The sequence below is a fragment of the Pezoporus occidentalis genome, unplaced genomic scaffold, assembly GCF_034315485.1.
Source record: "Pezoporus occidentalis ecotype Australia unplaced genomic scaffold, CSIRO_AGI_Poc_V1 ctg99, whole genome shotgun sequence".
Classification (NCBI taxonomy): domain Eukaryota; kingdom Metazoa; phylum Chordata; class Aves; order Psittaciformes; family Psittacidae; genus Pezoporus; species Pezoporus occidentalis.
The window spans coordinates 2123419-2144976 of record NW_026916358.1 but is presented as its reverse complement, the minus strand read 5'-3'; the positions used below and the strand labels follow the sequence as shown (position 1 = coordinate 2144976).

The 21558-nt window shown below is 40.3% G+C and overlaps 1 protein-coding gene across 3 annotated transcripts in view; it reads right to left on the bottom strand.

The window, feature by feature from the left end:
- Positions 1-4354: 4354 nt before the first annotated feature.
- The window catches only part of UXS1 (UDP-glucuronate decarboxylase 1), a 60552-nt gene continuing 43348 nt past the window's right edge, over positions 4355-21558 (bottom strand). For all 3 annotated transcript variants that reach the window (XM_062606990.1, XM_062606989.1, XM_062606991.1), the window contains 6 exons: positions 15236-15355; positions 13229-13272; positions 11819-11879; positions 10437-10494; positions 6694-6797; positions 4355-4668 (listed from right to left, as the gene is read on the bottom strand). In XM_062606990.1, coding sequence (XP_062462974.1) covers positions 4537-4668; positions 6694-6797; positions 10437-10494; positions 11819-11879; positions 13229-13272; positions 15236-15355 — 519 coding nt within the window. In that variant the 3' untranslated portion in view covers positions 4355-4536. The remainder of the gene's footprint in view (positions 4669-6693; positions 6798-10436; positions 10495-11818; positions 11880-13228; positions 13273-15235; positions 15356-21558) is intronic.

Sequence of the window (21558 nt, the reverse complement as noted above, 5' to 3'; positions counted from 1 at the left end):
CAGGGGGAAGATGCAGGTTTCCTTGCTCAAAGCAGCTTTCTCTGCAGTGGGGCAGAGCCCAGATTGCTGCCCTTGGCTTTGATAGCACTTCAGGCCACCCCAAAGTTCCCTGTGGCTTCATGATTTGGACCTTTCAGCTGCTTCAGCCATGGCATGGCCAAGGGATTCAGAGGATCCCTCTCACTACAGAGAAGCGTGTCAGAAACTAGGGAAAAAAGCAAGCATGGACCAGCTGATGCCTGTTCCAGCCTGTAAATGGAAACAAAACAAGGTGGACGAGAAGTTGTTGCCACATTTGTTATTATGGGATAGGCAAGTGAGAGTGGGGAAAGGGAATAGGAAAAGGACTAGAGAACCGGTCCGTTTTTTTGTTTTTTTTTGCAAGAAATATGAAGTGTTATTTCAGAAAAACCTCCCTGTTACGGAATCACATTTGGGAACCCCCTTGCCATACAAGAGGAACCATGTTTTTCTCCAGAGCAATTGCTGCTGTTCCTGGTAGCTCTGAGTTAGAGCCTCAAACAGGGCATTCTCTTCTGCTGCCACTTTTGATCCAAGCACAGGGATACATTCGCAATAGAGCAACTACAGATTTGTAGTGGGTGCATTCCCACTGATTTCTGGGAGGGGTTGTACAGATGGACCAGCAATGCTGAGTACACGCTTCCCCTGCTAGTAACAAAGCACTTCTTCCCGTTTATGGGTCTTCTCTGATCAGGCCCTAACAATCCTCAAGGACTTCTTGGCCTCAAGCAGCGTTAACTCAATACTAGGAAGACTGGGGACTAGCTCAATCTATCACACTAATCAAAGCTCTGGTTTGTCCTCTGTTATCCTGTTCTCTAAGGCTAATGAATTTACGCAACTGTGCGCCTTCCCCTTTTTCCCTTGCCTCTTTCTCTCAACTCTGAAACTCAATTCTAACACTGACTGAAGTGAAAGTTTTTTTTCAAATATATTATATTCCTGGAAATGCATTAAAAAATAGATGACAGAGACATTCATAAATGCCAGAGGGCAATGAGCTCACTGGCTACAAAACCAGCCGTGTCCATATACATTAGAACTGCAACCACCCTAGACACAGGAAGACTGTCAGATCAGATCATGATCATGATTTCCCCATACAGCAAAAAATCTAACATAAAGATAGACACGAGACTCCATGTATTCATGGAACTACTTGAAATAAATTTGGTCTTCAAGCCCCACTATAGCTTGTATGTAGACCAGCAATGTGTTTTACAGTGCTCCTGAGCAGCCTACATGTAGAAATAAAGCAACAGGACATCATGTTTTAAAAAAATTATAAAATCCAACTGTGGGTCTCACACTATGGTAACTTCCAGCAGCAAGAGTAGTCCTTCTTATGAGGTTCAAGCAACCCACAGTGCTGGATGCCTTGCATACATCTAGAAGGCTGATCTCACTCGCCAGCACCAAGCTTGCCATTTCACCAGAGACCTCTGCTACACTGCATATTCTGTACTAAGAGAGGAGGACATGCATCTCACACCAGCTGAGCAGCCTGTTCATGCAGATCACTATGACTAAATAGGCACTTCAATGCATCCATTTATATGTCACGTTAGTTTTAACTTGCCCAGGTGTCAGCAGAAAATCCCAATTCTCAGATTTCCTGAAAAAAACCCCAATTACAATACATTGTGTTCTGGCACAGAAATGAGAACACGTCTCAGCTTCATTTACTCCCAACTCCTATGCTTCCAAGCTTTCAGTGCTGTATTCAACTGCTGTCCAACAGAAGTGCCTCTTCTGGCAAGGCAGCCGCTGTTTGTTACCTGTGGTTCCCTGCAAACATGATTACTTCCTTCTCCTACTGAGATGTATAACCCCAGATGGGAGCAGAGAGTATCTGCCTTCTTAAAGGCTCAATTCAGACCAGACAAAATTTGAAGTTACCCCAGACTTTCAGTCTTAAGCACCTGAGGAGTCTGTTTTAATAGCCACAATTCATGCCTTTCGAATCAGCTAGGCTGGTCACTGGCTTCAGATATGAAGAGCAGCAACAGATGCCTCAGCTGCTGTTTCTGGAAGACACAATTTAAAATGAAGATGTGAACTGAACCAAGAGCTTCTGAAACAAAAGCTAGAAACAGTACAAGGAGAGTAGCAAATCGATACAGCCTGCTGCTCAGGCCCAGTGGGATGCATGTCACACACTTACAGATCAGTTGCATTGGTATCAGCCATTTGCCCTCTCTCTGACTTGCTTTTTTATGAAGGAAGTCAGGCTGTAAAGTAACCTAAAAAGCTTTTAAATTCCTCTGTAGCATCCAAACATTCAGACTTTGTAAGGCATCTTGAGAAGCATACTTGTTCCAGTACAGTGTATGTATTTTGCACTGAAGATGTCATCAAACGAAAACCAGCTCTGGAAGTAACAGCTAGTAAACACAGCTCCCATTTATTCTCAATGGCTGCTCTAAATGTCAGACTAGTCTAACCTTGTCCACCACCTCTTCAGAGATGCTTTGGCATCCAATGGCACGATTTGCATGAGTAAAACACAAGGAGAAAAAGCACCTTCTCCTAGACATGATCTTAAGGGTTAAAACCACCGTGCTGGGAGCAGATGAACAATTCTCAACACAGAACTAGTGAAGTGGGCACTACTTGCACATATATACAGCTGTAGTTTTGAGTATAAGGAGAGGCTGTGCTTTGTGCACTGTGTATCAGTAATGGCAGTTTATAGGCACATTTGGAGTATGCACACCACGGTGTAGTTTTCAGGCAATTTAATATGGAATAAATGTCCAGATCAAGTAGTACCTAGAAAAAGGCTTAAAACAAAAAAGCAGACTTCAAGCTGCTCAGCTATGGAAAAGATGAAGGCAATGTGTAATGTCTAAATTCTACCTCTGAGTCCAGACAGAAAAATGGTGCTTGGCTCCCCATCTTAGTTACATCGCAACACTTCCACCAGAAGAAAACTTGTGCACATAAGCAGGGAAGAAACTTTTGTCTTGAAAGGTTTGCCGCAGACCCAACCCAGACAGGGCACACAAACAAACTTGGCAGGCCCATCATTGCTGGAGTCCTTGGGGAACTTTACCAGACAGACTGGATGGGACTCCAAGCCTTGCAAGCACCAGGAGGCTCTGACTCATGACGTGCTCAAACAGTGGGGCCTAAACACCACACTGCTTGTAGAGTCTTCCCTAGGTCAGGGCATCACATCAGCACTACAGGTAACTCCCACTTTGACAATCACTCTAAAGATAATCAAAAGCTAATAAAACATCAAACTTCAATGAGATAAAGTCAAATCACTTTGCTTGCTACAATTTAGGATTTTGAAGTGGCACTAAGCCAAAATACCTTTTAGAAACTGTCTACCAATCCCCCCTCCTAGATTAAAAATAAAGAGGAACTATTAAAAATAAAAGGAACTGGATCTTTTTGGTTGGTGGGGGTTTGGTTTTTTTTGGTTGTTATTTGCTTGCTTTTTTTTTTTGTTTGAAAGCATTTACTGGCAATTCAGTAATTGCTTAACATGAAAACAGTTCCTCAGATAGAGAGGCTGCACTTAGACTCTACAGTTTAAAGAAAGTCCTATACTCCTGCATCACTATCAACTACCTGATTTGGAATAAATCACAATGGTTTTGGCCAATCTATTTCAACAGAGATCCTGCAGCCCTTCCTGTGTATCTGTTGAGAGACAAGCAATGAAAACCTGAAGTTACTAACTTTGAGCTAATTATTTACAGACTTACTTTCTAATTAATACACAATGAATGCACAGATGTGTAATGCTAGAGAAGTGCCCACAGTGAAACCCCGAAACCAGTAAAGAGAAGTTTCAATATTTTATTAAAATAGCATATTCAACCACTGTAACCAATTATACATTAACTTTATTCCCAGAGTACGCACAACACAGTAGTGATTCAAAATATCCTTATCCATGGTAATCAATGAAAATATCTCAAATTCGAGTGTACAACTAAAACTAAACCTTTGAAAAAAATCTCTCCTTTAAAGAATACATAAAGCTCTCATACAGAATTCTTTTAAATTCCTCTATATGTAGACATCAGTGTCTCTCACCTGACAATACCACTACCTTTTTTCTTATGCATAGTAGAACATCTCATATTTTATAGTACCCATTTTATAAATAAATTGGCATTTTCCATCCCATTTGTGTTTATCTTCAGCTTCACAAAGAAACCAGTAAATAAAACTGTCAAGGACAGTCACAACAAAATGATCTCACAGCAAGATATAAAACTTGAAGATACTAAAAGATGCTTCTACTCTATTTTACATAAAAAGACAGATTTAAAAAGTGCAAGGCAAGATTTGCAGGGGGGAGGGGAATATCTGTTATTTTTAGGCACATCCACTTCTTTAAAGCAAGCTTCAGAATGAAATTCCAGTTTGTTCTTCATGATACCTGTGTTTCAAAGTCTCTCAAATAAAAAAAAATAAAAAAAATAAAAGAAGAAACAAAAAATTACATCTGTCAAATGTCAAGCAAGGAATTTCCTGTCCAACCAAGAGCCTTCAGTTATGTCTTGTTCTTCCTTTTTTCATCCTTGCGGGTTTTGGTTTGGGAATATACTGATTGTTTGCCTGATACTCAAGTTCTTTACGGAAGTAATGAATTGCTTTATTCAAACCTTCTTCCAGTGGGACCTGTTCCCAAAAGCAAGGAGAGAATCATATCACTCTGAGTTCACATCAGCCCTTTTCACAACAGCATCTTTTTTAATACAGCTATCAAAAGACTGCTAGAAGTCTCATTCTCTGGCAATGTATTAACAGCACCACATTCTGGTTACTTCTTGGCAATGCTGATGCGTGTTAGCTTTTAAAAGTCAGATATATTTTCTGACATAGTAAAAATCTCCAACAAATTTAGATCTCCATCAGTGGTTATGATTGATCTGTTTACACATAATTCTACCTTCAATTCCTAATGCACTGAAAGAGACAAGCATGCAGAAATTTAAGCCCCTTCTGTTATTAATGACTGAAGATCCTCTTTCACAGAATCTCAGACTGGTTATAAAGGTGGTGGGTTTTGTTTGGTTTTTGTTTTTAATTTTTGTTTTTACTTCTTCAGTGCTCCACTGATATACAGAAAAAGAGATATAAATTATCATCCAGTATCTCATTTGGTGTCCTTAAATCCTATACAAATAATTGCAATTCTTCATATTCTATGTCTGTAATTTACACACTATGATTTACATATGGGAACAACAGAAATACTACCCACTTTTCTCAGGAGCCATATGCTGTGACATGCCCACTGATATCATCAATACAGGAGGATAAAATAACAGCACAAGAACTACTTGCCTTGATGTACCAACACTGCAACTGCTATTTCAGAGTAAGTTTTGTTACTGACTGTGCCAAACACAGAAGATCAGAAGTAAAATGTTAACTGTTTTAAACCTGTTGTGATTGGAACACTTGCCATTGGTCCTTGTGCTTTCAGGCACAGTCTATTTATAACAGGTACCTGTGTGAATCCTTTTTCAGAATGGTCTGGAGTTGCCTTTTTCTGTTGATAGCCTTACATTTACTAGATAGGTTCACGTTTCCTGGAAAGAATTTTGCCTGCAAATCTAAAAAAGACTACAAAACCACTGTGCTAGCTAGGAAGGGAACTAAGAAAGTCACACCTTTTCTGGGAATTAAGTAGACCTTGCTTCCTCAAAGAAACCAGCTCTTATCATCCGCTATGCCTGGTTATATACAGTTAACTTCACCAAAAAGACTGAGAAAGGAAAAACCAGCAACCATGGGTGTTTTGCGTATCTTGCGTATTAGCTATGCAGAACCACCACAATCTTAACATCACCTCAGGTGGCTGGTAACGAAGCTCTAGAGGTGGACAGACATTATTGTGGGTGGTGAGATGTTAGGCTAATCATGAGCATATTTCAAGCTGACCAACATTCAGAACAAGCCTCTACATGTGATACTTGTAGTCCAAAATAAGGGCTTCTTATTTGGGTTTACTTCAGTCCAACAGAATAAAAAAATAAATAATAGTAAGTGTCATCTCCATGGCTAGCTTCTGTTTTGCTTGAGCTCCACATATTTCCCTTTAAACAGATTCTAAAAGCCACAAGATTTTTCTGGTGCTCATATTTCTCCCTATCAATCCAAATAAAACTTTTTTTGGTTGTAATGTTGTTATGGGTAATCTTAAAAATGGTCTTACTCCAAAAAAGTAAAAAAAAATATTTTAATTAAATAAATGCAATTTTCCCCTTCCATAAGGCATGTTACCACAGCAAAACAGGAATGAGGATGACAGCAAAACAGCAGCAAACTCATTATCTCCCATAACTGTGTACCACGTATTTCAAAGGATTCAACTGGCTTACAGAAAGGCAGACACTTCATATCATGCATGTGAAAAAGTTAAAACGGTTATCTATATAATGTTTTCTTCCTACTTAAATATATTACAAATGCTAATGCTGATCTGCTCTTCTGCATGGCACAAGCCATAGAATCTTGCCCAGCAGCTCCTGAATCATGAGCTAGGGCAAGATATGAGAGACAGCCCTTTGAACAACTGTCCTGGAGATTGTGTTAAGCAGATATCCTGATAACCAAAATGTATCATAATAATGTAGTCCTCCATCCCCCTCTGCCACCCTGTGTTTCTGCACACAACAGTAATACAGCTGTACGTACCACAGGTTCCCAGCCAAGCAATAACTTGGCTTTTCTGATGTCAGGTTTTCGTTTCTGAGGGTCATCCTGTGCTTCTGAGAGAAACTGGATTTCACTCCCACTGCCTATTAAACAAGAGACTATGTGTTATCATCTGCAATTCACTATGCTTTACATTTACATCTTTCCTACCTATTGGAGCATCAGGTCTTTCTGCAGCTTTCTCCTTCGTAATTCTACCACTGCACTGCTTTCCACAGATATAGCTGCACTGCATGCAACAGCTGGGTGAATCAGTTGTTCCACAGCAACATGGATTCACAAAGCATTTCACACAGATTTCCACATGGATTCACAGAAAGGAAGTTATGCTTGACCAGTCAAATAACCTTCTATGACAAAATGACTGCTCAGGTAGGTCCTAGGTGGACACTAACTTGCATGTTAGCCAGCCATGTGCCTTTGCCTTCTACTCAGCACTAGTGTGATATACCTGAAGTGCTGACACCAGTTCTGGGCTCCCCAGTACAAGAGAGACATGGACATACTGTAGAAAGTCCAACAAAGGTCCATGAAGATGAAGGGACTGGAGCCCCTATCCTGTGAGGACAGGCTGAGAGAGCTGGGACTGTTCAGTCTGGAGAAGAGAAGGATCAGGGGACTTTTATCCATGTGGAAAATACCTGACAGGAGGAGTAGAGAAGAAGGAGCCAGGCTCTTTTCAGTGATACTCAGTGACAGGACCAGAGGCAATGAGCACAAAATGAGGCCTCCCCTGAACATCAGGAAATGCTGTTTTAGTGAGGGTGACCAAGCAGTGGCACAAGTTGCCCAGTGAGGATGTGGAGTCTCCATTCTTGGAGATACTCAGATGGAGTCCGGACATGATTCTGAGCCACCGCTGACTGTAGTTGGCCTGGATTGAGCAGAAGGGTTGGGACCAAATGATCTTCAGAGGTTCCTCCCAACCTCAACAATTCTGTGACTGTTAGCACTTCTGCACTGTAGGACTTCACCTCCTCTTTGCCCATACTCTCTAGCCTCAGCCAACACAGTACTTGCCTTTCCTCATGACAATACACAGAAACAGACCTATTTCTCTAACCAGATCTAGCAAATAGTTTATATGCCATATTACCATGGGATTTTATGGATGTAGAACTAAGAATCATAGAATACTTAGGGTTGGAAAAGACCTTAAGATCATCTAGTTCCACCTCCTCTGCCACGGGCAGGGACACCTCACACCAAACCATGTCAACCCAAGGCTCTGTCCAACCTGGCCTTGAATACCACCAGGGATGGAGTATTCACAACTTCCCTGGGCAACCCATTCCAGTGCCTCATCACCCTAACAGGTAAGAATTTCCTTCTTATATCCAACCAAACCCTCTCCTGTTTAAGTTTGAACCCGTTACCCCTTGTCCTATCACTACAGTCTATAATGAAGAGTTCCTCTCCAGCATCCCTATAGGCCCCTTTCAGATACTGGAAGGCTGCTATGAGGTCTCCACGCAGCCTTCTCTTCTCCAGGCTGAACAGCCCCAACTTTCTCAGCCTGTCTTCATACGGGAGGTGCTCCAGTCCCCTGGTCATCCTCATGGCCCTCCTCTGGACTTCTTCCAACAGTTCCAAGTCCTTTGTATGTTGAGGACACCAGAACTGCACACAATACTCCAGGTGAGGTCTCACAAGAGCAGAGTAGAGGGGCAGGATCACCTCCTTTGACCTGCTGGTCACGCTCCTTTTGATGCAGCCCAGGATACGGTTGGCTTTCTGGGCTGCGAGCACACACTGAAGCTGGCCCATGTTCATTTTCTCACCAACCAACACCCCCAAGTCCTTCTCCACAGGGCTGCTCTGAATCTCTTCTCTGCCCAACCTGTAGCTGTGCCTGGGATTGCTCCGACCCAGGTGTAGAACCTTGCACTTGGCATGGTTAAACTTCATGAGGTTGGCATCAGCCCACCTCACAAGCATGTCAAGGTCCCTCTGGATGGCATTCCTTCCCTCCAGGGTATCAACCGAACCACACAGCTTGGTATCATCGGCAAACTTGGTGAGGGCACACTCAATCCCACTGTCCATGTCAGTGACAAAGATGTTGAACAAGACCGGTCCCAACACCGATCCCTGAGGGACACCACTCATTACTGGTCTCCAGCCGGACACTGAGCCATTGACCACAACTCTTTGTGTGCAGCCATCCAGCCAGTTCTTTATCCACCGAGCGGTCCATCCATCAAATTGATGTCTCCCCAGTTTAGAGACAAGGATGTTGTGTGGGACAGCGTTGAACGCTTTGCACAAGTCCAGGTAGATGACATCAACTGCTCTACCCCGTCCATCAGTTCTGTAGCCCCATCATAGAAGGCCACCACATTGGTCACACAGGACTTCCCCTTAGTGAAGCCATGCTGGCTGTCACCAAGCACCTTGTTGATTTTCTTGTGCCTTAGCATGCCTTCCAGGAGAATCTGCTCCAAGATTTTGCCAGGCACAGAGGTGAGACTGACTGGTCTGTAATTCCCTGGCTCATCCATTTTCCCCTTCTTGAAAATGGGGGTTACATTTCCCTTTTTCCAGTCATCGGGAACTTCACCTGACTGCTATGGTTTCTCAAATATGATGGCCAGTGGCTTAGCAACTTCATTTGCCAGCTCCTTCAGGACCTGTGGATGGATTCCGTCAAGTCTCATGGACTTGTGTACGTTCAGGTTCTTAAGACAGTCTCAAACCAGATCCTCTCCTACAGTGGGCCTAGGGTCTTCATTCTCACAGTCCCTGCGTCTGCCTTCCAAGGCTTGGGTGGTGTGGTCAGAGCATTTGCCAGTGAAGATGGAGACAAAAGTCATTAAGAACCTCAGAGCCTTCTCCAAAGTCACCTCTCTGAGCAGAATGAAGCAGATCAAGCTGTTTGCCAACAAAGAGACAACAATTATTCTACGTGCCTGATGGGTTTGGCGCTGTGGTTTTCAACTTCCTTCCCTGATCTGTGGATTCATAGAAGTTTTCCAGAGGGGACAATCTGCTATTAGAAACATCACATGCAGCAGCTTCTGTTCTGTATGTCTGAACTTGTCTTTTTCAGATCCCTCAGAAGCAGTTCTGGAATCTACAGACTGAAAATCCTTGGCTAATCAGTATGTTTCATCTCATTAGGAAGCCACATTAAAAGACTAAACATAGCCATTCACTTCCATTCTTGAGAGCTCTGATTTGCTACAGATATCAGAGCGGGAATGAAGAGAAATCCAGTGTTTTCTTCCCAGACACATACCAGAAAGGTGCTGACACCCTCATGAGGTTTTTAGTAGTAGTTTGAGAACAGCCTACATAATTGTGAAGAACCACCTTGCTGGAATATCTGTATTTCAGCTGAGATATTATGCAAGACATTTTCATTCATGTATTTTACATTTCATTTAGGTATGTCCTTGTACCAAAACAAAGATAAAATGCATAAACATTATACAAAATGATTTGTATAGATTGCACAGATACACAGGAAAGAATGTATTAATCCTACTGCTCATACAATATTTTACACCTAATCGAGAGGATCTGGATTATTTTAGTAATATTTAATTATATGATTGGGATACAATTACATGCCTTTGATAAAATTATTAATTATTAATCCAAAGACCAATTACATATATTACAAAGACCAATCCACATATTACACACACTAATCAAGTAATAATCATCTAACAACAATAAGTACTTCATATGCTTTACCAAGAATTACTTATCATACTCACCAACAAGCTTTTTAATTAACTGAGCAAATTCTAAGATAGTGTGCTCTTCTGGGTTTCCCTGGAAATAGAAGGGATACTCATGACAATAACAATTAACTTAATTTCTGACATGATTCCAACAGGGTCATGTAAAACTGTGAAAGAGGTAAACATTATGCTTTATTCCTACTCTGATGAAAAAATAAAAATTAACTTTGACAAGCTCCATACTTAGAAAAGTTGCCTTCCATTACATTTGCCTTGCTAATTCAATGTATGGGGGGGGGGGGGGGGGCATCCAAAGAAAATCAGGCTGTAAAGAATGGGCAAATGCACTTCCATCACAGTAAAGGCATATACCACTCAGCAGCCTACACAACTACATCACAGTTTGAAATCTGGATTCAAGGACTTTGCTGAGTGGAGGACAGATGATATAATGAAGTATGCTAAATTCTCACTTCATCCAAAGTTAGGAAACCAAACTAATTTAGCCGCTAACAATTGCTTCCACATTTCCTACAGCTTACGTATCAGTATGTATAAGGACTACTTGCTTGCCTATACAATATTCCTTATTTTTTTCTCTAAACAACTTGCATGTGAACTCCAGATCAACATTTCAGAACAAAACACTAAATGAAAAGCTTACTGTTCGCATTAGCTCACCTTCATCAAAACTAATTCCCTCCATCCTTAGCTTTTCTTGTTGTAAAACTCTTCTTTACTATATCTTGTTTGACTTACAGCTGAATATCTAGGTACACATAGATTTAAACACTGAGTTTTCTGGAGACAAAATGTGATGGGGTTTGATTGGATGGAAATACAGAAATGAATTCCTGACCACAGTAAAAAAGGAAATCTAGTGAACAACTAACTGCCTTGCAGAGTTGAATGTCTGACCTGGCAAAAGTTGGCCTACACAGAAATGACCAAGCATATGCATCCTTTTTCTATTCTTGTATCCACTGCTGAGAGTAAGGTGAGAGAACAAAAATTTTATTAGAAAAGTTAAGTTCTAAGTAGCCTTAATCAATGTTAGAAAATTATACCACACAATTCTTAGTGTATTCTGCATGTCCCCCATGTTTTGGTTTTTTTTTGTTTGCTGTTTTTTCCATTATTTTTTTTTATTATTCTAATTACATAAATCTTTTGCTAAAACAAATGAAAAATTCTAGAAAATGTATCCATTTAGCCTTTTCTTGGAACTGTAAAGTCACAACATCTAGGGACTTACTTATAAAGAGAATACATGGAAGAATATATTATTCCTAATGGAAAGAACCTTTTTGCTCCATTTATTTCTTCTAGAAATCAGCAACAGTGACAAGGAGAGAAACAGAGGTGATGTTGGCCACTGCACAGTAAACACAGTAGAGTGGAGGTCTCATACTCACCAAGTTGACAGGACTGCTGACATTGCTGTTCATCAATGCCACCAACCCGTTCACAAGATCGCTATAAAATGGGAAGAACAGATTGAGGCAATTTCCACTTCCCTATAAATAATATTCTTGTCTAAAAAGAGAGCTGCCTCCTCAGAGCTCCAATAAAGCAGATCAGGCAGCAGTGTATATACAGTGTATATTTCAATGGGTGCATGCTTTCTTGTTTGTTCCACAGTCCCTGCTGATGTACTGAACTGGAGGTTAGTCTGAAAGGGTAATTATCATTGGGATGAAGTGTCTATAGTTCACCTGACCATATCAAAGACAACTGAAAAAAAAAATAAAATCAAATTACCAAAACACAATTAAAACTTCTTCTTTCCTCCAGCATCCAAGCATATTTAGAAGGGCCATTTCCAACACATTTCAAACAGAACAAATTGTAATACAGAGGAACATGACACACTCCCCTTCCCTTTCCTTGCAGTTTGTTGTTTGAATTGTCTACTTGTTTCATAAGTTCTTAAACCAATTTTGTTAAAAAACAGTATTTCACAGAATCATGGACTGGTTTCGGTTGGAAGGGACCTTAAGATCATCTAGTTCCAATTCCCCCCATCATGCGCAGGGACACCTCACACCAGATCAGGTTGCTCAAGGCCCTCTCCAAACTGGCCTTGAACACTGAAAGGATGGAGCATTTGGTGTTACCTCCCTCCAGCAAAATAATCCAAAATTATTTTGGATTATCAGCAACAAGCTTAGCAACTTGCTCCCGGACATACAAATCCAGATCCCTTTCGTTATGACTTATAATCAGGAACAAAGTGGCTACTTCGAACTGACGGAGTTTCCACAATGTCTGTTACTGGCTGTTATTACTTTCAGCAGAGGGAAAGAACAGTCTTAAGCAGAGAATCATTAAACCAACCCAGAAGCCTGGCATGGATTTTTAGTTAGCATGACAGAAGATTCTGAGGAACAGATTCTCTTTTTCGTATCAAAGTACATTGCAGTACTGCTAACACCACAAATACCCCCTCAGAAGGTTCTGTTCCCAGGATGGGGACATGTGAATGTACCGTACACACTGATCACAACACCCCCAAAGACACGAGGTGGCAGTATTGCATTAAAACGCAAGGAGTGGCAAACTGCTCAGCATGAAAAGCTTACCTACCCATTAACTGGCTGTCTCTTGACAGGAAGAACACATTAATATCTCAATTCAAAGTTCTAAACCAGCTAACGTTTTGTTTCTTGGTACTTTTAAAAGCTTCTGTGTCTCCCTTCTGAAAGTAAATCTGGCCTAAGAATAAACAAAATTTCTTTGACTAAAATGTACATGCATGCAAAGCTGGCCAAGCTCAAAGAACCATCAAGTAAAGTAAATATCACACAGTTACAAACAAGGCTTACCTGACATACTGGAAAGCTCTCGTCTGAGTTCCAGGTCCATAGACCTAAAACCAGATGAAAATTAAAAAAGTTACATCAACACAGAAGTTCTCTGTTGACCAATTACCTTTTCCTCACCACTCTAGAAAAATGTCCCAAGGACAAACACCCGAGACACAAGCTCAATGTTACAGGAATGGAAAAAGATGTGCCTGCAGAGCCTTTGGCAAAGTATCAGTTCTTTGAAGGTCTTCCTCCTCTCAGACATGGCTCCAGTAAACAGATCTGTAGGCATTTTATTAACCAGAACTCTGCATGTAGGAAACATACTCAGGGATGTAGGACAGAGGCATGGTTTGTCCTCTCCTGAAATACTGGAAGAAGCTGCAGCATACACGCAGCCAGAAAAGAGAGCCAAATGTTTAAAGCAAACTCAGACTACTAAGAAGTGGTTATGATTAGCAATTTTTATTTGCTCTTAACAACAGCCAACTTCAGAGACTACCAAATATTAGTGGTCTCTAAAAAAAAAGTAAAAAAACCCCCCACAATACTGTAAGCATTTAAAGCAATCAGGGGAGGGGAGGGGGGATCGCCTGGCTCTAAACAGTATTATTTGGGGAAATGGGAGGTAGAATAATTTCTACAGGATGAGACTCCCAAAGTCACCTCTACAGACTCATACCAAAATCTTAAGAGGGAAAAAAAATAAAAAGGTTTCTCAGGTTATGCACTGGCACTTTGGAGCAAGAAACATGCTGAAGTTCAACCAGACATTAAAGTATACTTGCAGTGTACATAATGGTATCAGATAACATTATTTTTTTTCCACTGTTTGTGGAAGCAGTTCCAGCCTGCTGTACTAAAGTCCCTAGAACATGAATACTGAAGATTGTGAAGGCTATTAACAGGGACATTTAAGTGGTGAAAGCACTGAAGGTTAACTGGGGGGACACACATCTTATCAACCTGCTACAGCAAAGAAGGTTTTTCGAAGGACAGGACAGAAGGCATTTCTGTCTTCCCAGGGGACAGGAAAGACAATACAATTAGTATACACATCATCGTTCGTCACTTGGTAAACCTGCTGCTCTCTGAGGCAGATACAGAATCAGGTGTTCACATTTTAGCAGGTATTGGGTAAGATCAGGGGTTTGAGAGTTTGCCCAGTAACTGATTCTGAGAGGAATGCACCAGGAAAGCACACTGATGGCCTGATGGACTCCCAACGCAAACAGGACGCAGATTTTATGTACATAAATAGAGCTTTCTGCTTGTTTTCTTTTAGCTTGTAGGGTCAGTTTTACAGAACTAAGTCATTTGTGCATGATTTCTGCAAAATCATCTATGTGGCTACCTTTCTTATTTGCAGGCAATGGCTAGAAAATACAGTGTAGTTTCCTCCTCCTCCCAATTTGTTTTGGTATCTCCTTATTTTTCTTAATAAACCCTTCCTTTACAATAATACAAAGCATAAATGGGTGTGTTTGCATAGGCTAGAATATCTTCAAATTAAAGAGATGGTTCAAATGGAGTAAATAATCTCTTGAGAAAACAAAGAGATTGAGTTCATTCAGTTTCTAGAAAGGTGGACACTTGATACTCCTGTCAGCCAAGTTCTGTGATGATACAAAAGGGGATTTATTTTTTTTTTCCTCGCAACTACTGCTTATTGCTGATAATTCATTTTACTTGACCTGAGCAGCTAAAAAACTCTCCCCTTAGTCCTTTCGTTATATTCAGTAATTTTCAACGTCAGACAGTTACTTCCTACAAAATGGTGATGTTGTGCAAAATATTCTATTTTATCCTCTATTGCATTCTTGATAAAGTCTAGACAGCATGGTGGTTGCAGTAATAAAAAAAGCTCTCAATATTGCCTCCCACAGAACAGCACTGACTCCAGACTTCTGTGAGTCTGGGGGCAAGAAACCTCAGTGTTTTCCAAAATCCATTTTGCTTCAGAGCACATGAGGATAGGATATAAAGACAAACAGTTCTTCATATCACTGAATGGCCATTACTTACTGTTAGTGGTTCTCCCTGCAGAGCTTGTAGGATAAAATTACTGACAACTCTACCATCATTCATATGCATTCGAGGACCAAAGGTATTGAATATTCTGGCAACCCTCACTTCAACTCCTTCCTGCAGGCAAAGAAAACAGAATTGTTATTACCTTAATGAAAGTGCTTTTTGTCCTAAAAGTGCAAATTAATTCTCCCTCTCCAAAAGCCTTCTTAAGAATCCCTCTTACAGCTTTAACAAGCATTGTTTTCTCACCTGTTTTCAACTTCTAAACTCCCCTCAATGCTACTGGTTGTAGTAGTGGGTACAGCAAGGTAATTTATACTGGTTCTCAGTATTTGTAATGCAAATTCTAAATCTGTGCTAGAACAGCTGATGATCTCAGCATGTGCATTTTCTTCCAGCCAGCAAGAACGTAAAGACTTTCCAATAGTACCCTTCCAACAGCTTATTTCACCTGGTACTTATCTATATATTTTGCACATAAGTGAAGTCTCACAATCACCAGACCAAGGTAGCACTTCTGAAGATCAGAAAAGTTGACCATGTCAGATAAGTATCTTCATGAGTGCCATAAAATAAGGGGCTTTGTGACCACTGCTACAATGTTTCTTAGCTCCCTGATACTTCGTAGGCTGTATAAATGCACACATTACAGTCCAGGTCTCTTCAATGGCTTAGTTTTTTCCAAGAAACATATCTATCACTCCAGAAGCCCTTCCTGCAGAATATTCTGCAATTTTTCAAAGCAAAATACAACAAATACGTGAAACTGGAAAACTTGACTGGTCAAAACATTTTAACACTGAGAGACTGCGGACTGAAGTAATCTCTCTAGGCATTTTCTGTTTACTAACACTCATTTGGACAAGCCGCAGCTCACAATAAAGCCTCCAAGAAGGATGTTTGGCCTTTGTGTGCTGAAGCATGCATTTGGCTCCCAATGAGTTCAGAGCAGTGTGGTATGCTATAAACAGATAGATGCTATCATCCAAGAGTGATAACCACAAGGCAGGGAGAAAGGTGTCAACCTCAGCTCAGGCCTATGCATCTTCCTCATACTCCCCGTCCTCCACCCTCTCAGAAAAAGCCATCTTTGCATCAGTCGCAGGAAACACTTTTTATCTGAAGCAAACTTTGTGCTTCTGATTCAACTGAGGAAACTGAAGTCATAAAACACAATGCTCTGGAGTTGCAAACAGCCAGTTACTCCTTTGGAGGATTCACAGAACATCTTGTATTTTCAATGCCTTTTACTAAGGTATTTTAATAAGGCTTAGACCAATGCTTGCCATTTTCTTGGACAACAAGAGTGTGTGTGGAAGAAGTGTACTGTTTGTCCATCTGTGCCTGAAGGCTGCAGCTCGTGCACTTCATTCAAGAGAAATCTGGAAACATATTTTTCTTCAAAGTAAACACACTTCAGAAGTACAAAAGAAACCTGCAGGAAAATCTGATCTTCTCTCTTGGGTCTCTAAGTGATTCATGAACACATGAAACCTCAAAGAAGTTTTGTGAAAGCAATATCATTAGCTTTTTACAAATGAGAGAAAGAGAAGCAAAAGGCACATTAACACTTTGGCTACTGGTGTTGAGAAATGGGAAATACCAAGTAGTATACTTAAAGCCCAACACTTCCTAGTATGCAGAAGGCCAAACAACATCCAGTTCTGTTTAACTGCAGGTAAGGTTTTAGTTGCCGCTTTCAAATGTTTATATTTGCAACTAAATTGTAAGCTAACAGTAACCAGAAAGGTAACTATTGTGCCATAGGAAACGCTACAGTCTTGGGTCTTTATTACACAAGCAACTTGTGTCCACAACATAGCCAAAAAAAATCACCTCACAACATCCACCTGGCCCTGCTGAGAGGCCCTGAAAGGAGCAGGAGTCCCTTCCCACACAAAATTCATCAGCTGTGAACATATTCTTTATTTCCTGTTAGCTAAAAAAGCACAGCAATGTAACATGTCAAACATAATTCCAGCAGCATGAAGCAGAGCCATTCCCAATGCCTTCCAAGTACCTGGAAATACATACTCTGACAGAGTTGCTGCTTTTTTCCTTTTGCCCAGCATTCTATCTTAAAAAGGACACTGGCTCCTTCAGGGAGGGAATGTGTTCCATGTGGGTTTTCCAGATACTGCCATTAATAACAAGTACAGAAAATGAGGCATTTGGAAGCTAGTACTCAAGTTAAAAATAGCTCATTAAACAATGCTGACAAAAAAGCCTCTCTGGTACTACAGAAGCTACAGCAGCAGCCTTGTTTTCCAGTACTGGCTGGAAACTAGCAAGGGATCTAGAAAAGAGAAACAACACATTCTCTACAGGCACTTACTCACAGCCACAGTGAATCCAGCATTTCTTCTCCCTTCTATTTATTCCCCTTCCCCCACTGTAATGTTGTCTTTTAAAATGAAGAACTTTTTATTTATAGTGTCATCTAGCAAAGCTTTTCTCTGCATCCTACTGCTTGGAAAAATCTATTTTCTGTGCAGCTGAATTTTCACTTGTGCTTGCCAAAGTGGGATCTGTCTACTTATTAAAAAAAAACAAAAACAAAACCCAACCAAAACCCCTCTTCTACGGACAGACTTTGGAGATAACAACTTGAAAATTGCCCTAAGTTTTCTTTCACCATTTTGTGAATATCTCTTTTGAAGTGATCCTTTTTTCATGCTAATTAACTTTACCCCTTTTTGTATTAACTGCCTACAAATACTTATGGCACACTCTTACCTATGTCCTGTCATTCTGTATATCAAGAAGACGTTAATCATGACTGAACACCTCCACCATAGTCCCACTAGTGAAGCCAGTTACTTCCTCAGATTTGCAGCAGTAATTCACATACAATATGAGAAAGAAAAACTTCTTTGTCCCACATTTATACTGCTAAACAAAAGACAGCGTGAGTAATCCCTGACACTAAGATCAAAAGTGATCAACTGGTTTTTGTCCCCATGGTTTAAGGCTATGCCTTCTTATAGCAAATTAATTACAGCAATTCCTTGAGCAATCAAAAAAAGAGCCCGAAAACATGTTAATAAAATGCAGCACTGTGGGATAGCAAAATGCTTCAGCTCACTATCATTTAAAATATGGACATGTTCACAGACACTGTACCTGTAGCGATGGAGAGAGAAGACAGAAAAGATGCAAGGAATACTTACAGAATATCTTACACAGATAGCTCCTCTGAATAATACTATTCTACAGCTGTCAGTCAAAAACTAGCATTAATTATCCAGTCTCCCCTGGTCTTCAGCATGATTCTTTGCCACTTAGCTCTACAGGTCCCTGCTCCAGAAGCATCACGGATGCTGTAACATCACCTTAATTGGAAAAGACATTTTAATTTTATGAGCCTTTTAAGAAAAGGTATCTCCTCATGTTGACTGTCCCAGAAAACATACCAATACAGACTACAACTCAAATATCAAGAGGCTCTTTTAACTGCAACAGCTCAAACATAGCTGCAGCTGTAATTCATAAGGATATCAGGCAAGAGTCTCTTGCTAATTAACCATACTTTTTGTAAAGTCTATGGACCTATCTGAACAGCAAGAATGAACTAGATTGCCCTGCATAAAAATATCAGGAAAGGGAAAGCTGCAAATGTCTCTTCTACAGCAGACAACTGGGTTCAAAATACCTAGCAGGGAAAGCCCAGACAGTTGCATGGATATCACCTTGACCTGCTAAAAATCTATTGAATTACTACGATTGCTGCCATCTCTTGCCTTCTTAGTCACTTTTTTACTGATTCACATACTTTCCCATGCTTCTGAGATCATCAATTAACTTGCAAGATTGTTCCCAAAACCCTGAATTGTAACCACAGCAGACATACTAGCACAGTATTCAGCAATATCCATCTGCGATGTGGTTAAGCTACAATACTCCACACTGAGGCTTGGTCCAAAGTACATATGTACTGCCTATTGTATTAGCAAAATAAGATTTTGGTTACCAATAGATTTTTAAAACTGTTTTGCAAAAACAGTAAGGCTGAGATCTGAATTTCATAAGCAGTAAAGCCCCTAAACAAGCTAGGAAGGACAAACACAGTGACCTGAACTCTTATTGTGGCATAATGCAAGTCTCTGAACACAAACAAGGCATACCTCCCGTACTCTCACCTTATGGCTGAAATACTACTATGCTTATAAGTTCAATGCTTTCCAGATTAGAGAAGCTACACCTTCTCTTTGAGGTCTCTTCATACCATTATTTATACCTCCCTGCTAAAAATACATCCTATTTCTAACACTTGCCTCAGTTCACAGACCTCTTGTATGTACTGTACATGGCCAATGTAAACAGCCACAGGCCTCTTCCACCAGCACGCTGACTGCCTGTATTTGTTCAGTCCACAGCTTTGATAATCACTGCAATACAATCTTCCCACCTCATCTGGGGTTGAAGGTTACTTTTCAATTGTTAACAGTACAGAGCATATAGAAACAGCAAAGATACTAAAGCACTAGCAACACCACTGTGTCTGAGTACGGGTCTGAGGATCCAACACTTTTGTCCTGCTTTATTTTCATATAATTTAGAAAGTGTTGTTTCACTGCCAGAAAAAAAAGCCTTAAATTATATCCATGCTATGTCTGTATTAGCAAGTTCTGACAACTCAGGTAAAACAATACTATTTAGAAACAGATACTTAAATAATGAAACTCCACTTAGAGAATGACTCCTATTACTAATGCCCCAGTAAAACATCAGTTTGCATTTTCAGAATACTGTCTCAGTTACTGCAGTGTTCTCTGCTTTTCACCTCAATTACTCCAACTGAATGTTACCACAGGTAGCTTTGGAAAACTATGCTACTTCTGCATTTGTACAGGACTAAACACAATGTTCTGGTTCACACACAGAGCTCCTACACAGCAAAATAAATTTTAACAGCTCTAATTATTCATTAGAAAGAGTGCAGAACTATTAGTCCAATAGTGCAGAGAAAACAGCAGCAGATTTTAGAAAAAGGGAGGACTACCAGAAGGACTGTACAAGCATAACCGGAACAAGCCTAGATTTTAATTCCTAAATTATTTAACTTTATTGAACTATGATGAAGGATTTTTATCTGTGGTTTCTTTTTTTCCAAAGTATAAAAGCCTATTTGTGAACCATGCACTTACAATGGTTGAAAGCAGCACTGTTTCCCCTTTCAAAGTGGAGCCAGCTAATCAGGAAGATAAAAGCAACTAACCACAAACAGTACTTGAAATTTTCAATGGAACTGCCACATTTATTGAGAACACTAATATAATTATGAGTGTGTGATCTCAGACTGCAGCAGAATGGAACTGTGGACAACTCCTTTCTAAATTTCCCCGACTTTGTATGTAACAACTCGGATGGGACACTGGTTGTGGTGCTGCACTTCAGGGGTGTCAATGCCCTCTCAGTCAGCAGTGAGAGGGTCTGCAGCACCTCAACTCAACACAGGCAGTGCCCATGGTTGCTGACTGCCTGCAGCATCTTATAGACTCCCCTCTCCACCCTTTGTTCAATAATGCTTCTGGATATGAAAACCCTCTTCATGGCTTCTAAAAAGCTAGAGGGTTCCATGACAGCTCTTATCACTGTAATTTAGCTGTGGCCTGGTACACATCCAACAGTAGCTACCATCTGTGTCATTAAAGGACTGTTGTCTAGGCTTTTGACCATTGCCCTGAGGAGGTGCAATGCTTCCTCTTCTCCTCCTGTGCTGTCAAACCCACAAACAATTCAATTTCATTTTTCCACAAAAAACATCAATTCTGCAGCTTTTCTTAAGCAAAGTGCTAGCAAACTTCATGTGACAACACCAAAAAATAGTGCTGTGTGCTTAAATATACTCTATGTTGAATATTAAGGAAAGAAAACAACAAGCAATGATTAGGAAATACAGGATAAACTCCTGCAAGACGTTAAAGCAAACTGCTTTAATTCAACATAGCTATATGCTTTCTATCTTATTACTCAGTATCTATCTCATTCACTACTCAATGCCTTTTCAGTTGCAATTTAATCAACAGCTTTCATTACCCTTACATTTACATCAAGGCTTTTTATGATTGCTGCAACCAACTCAATTTGTGAATTAAAGATTAGGGGGAAAGTACAAGTTAATATAGAACAGAAAATCACCCTTCTGTTGCAGTTGCAATGCACTTCAATATTTAACAAAATTCAGCTTCAGTTTGCATGTGTTAATCTCTCACATTAATATAATATACTTCAATTCTAACATGTTAGAGGTTCTTGCCTATTAAAATTTTTTGGCACCTTGAACCTCCACAGTCCTGGTTACAAAACATTCTATA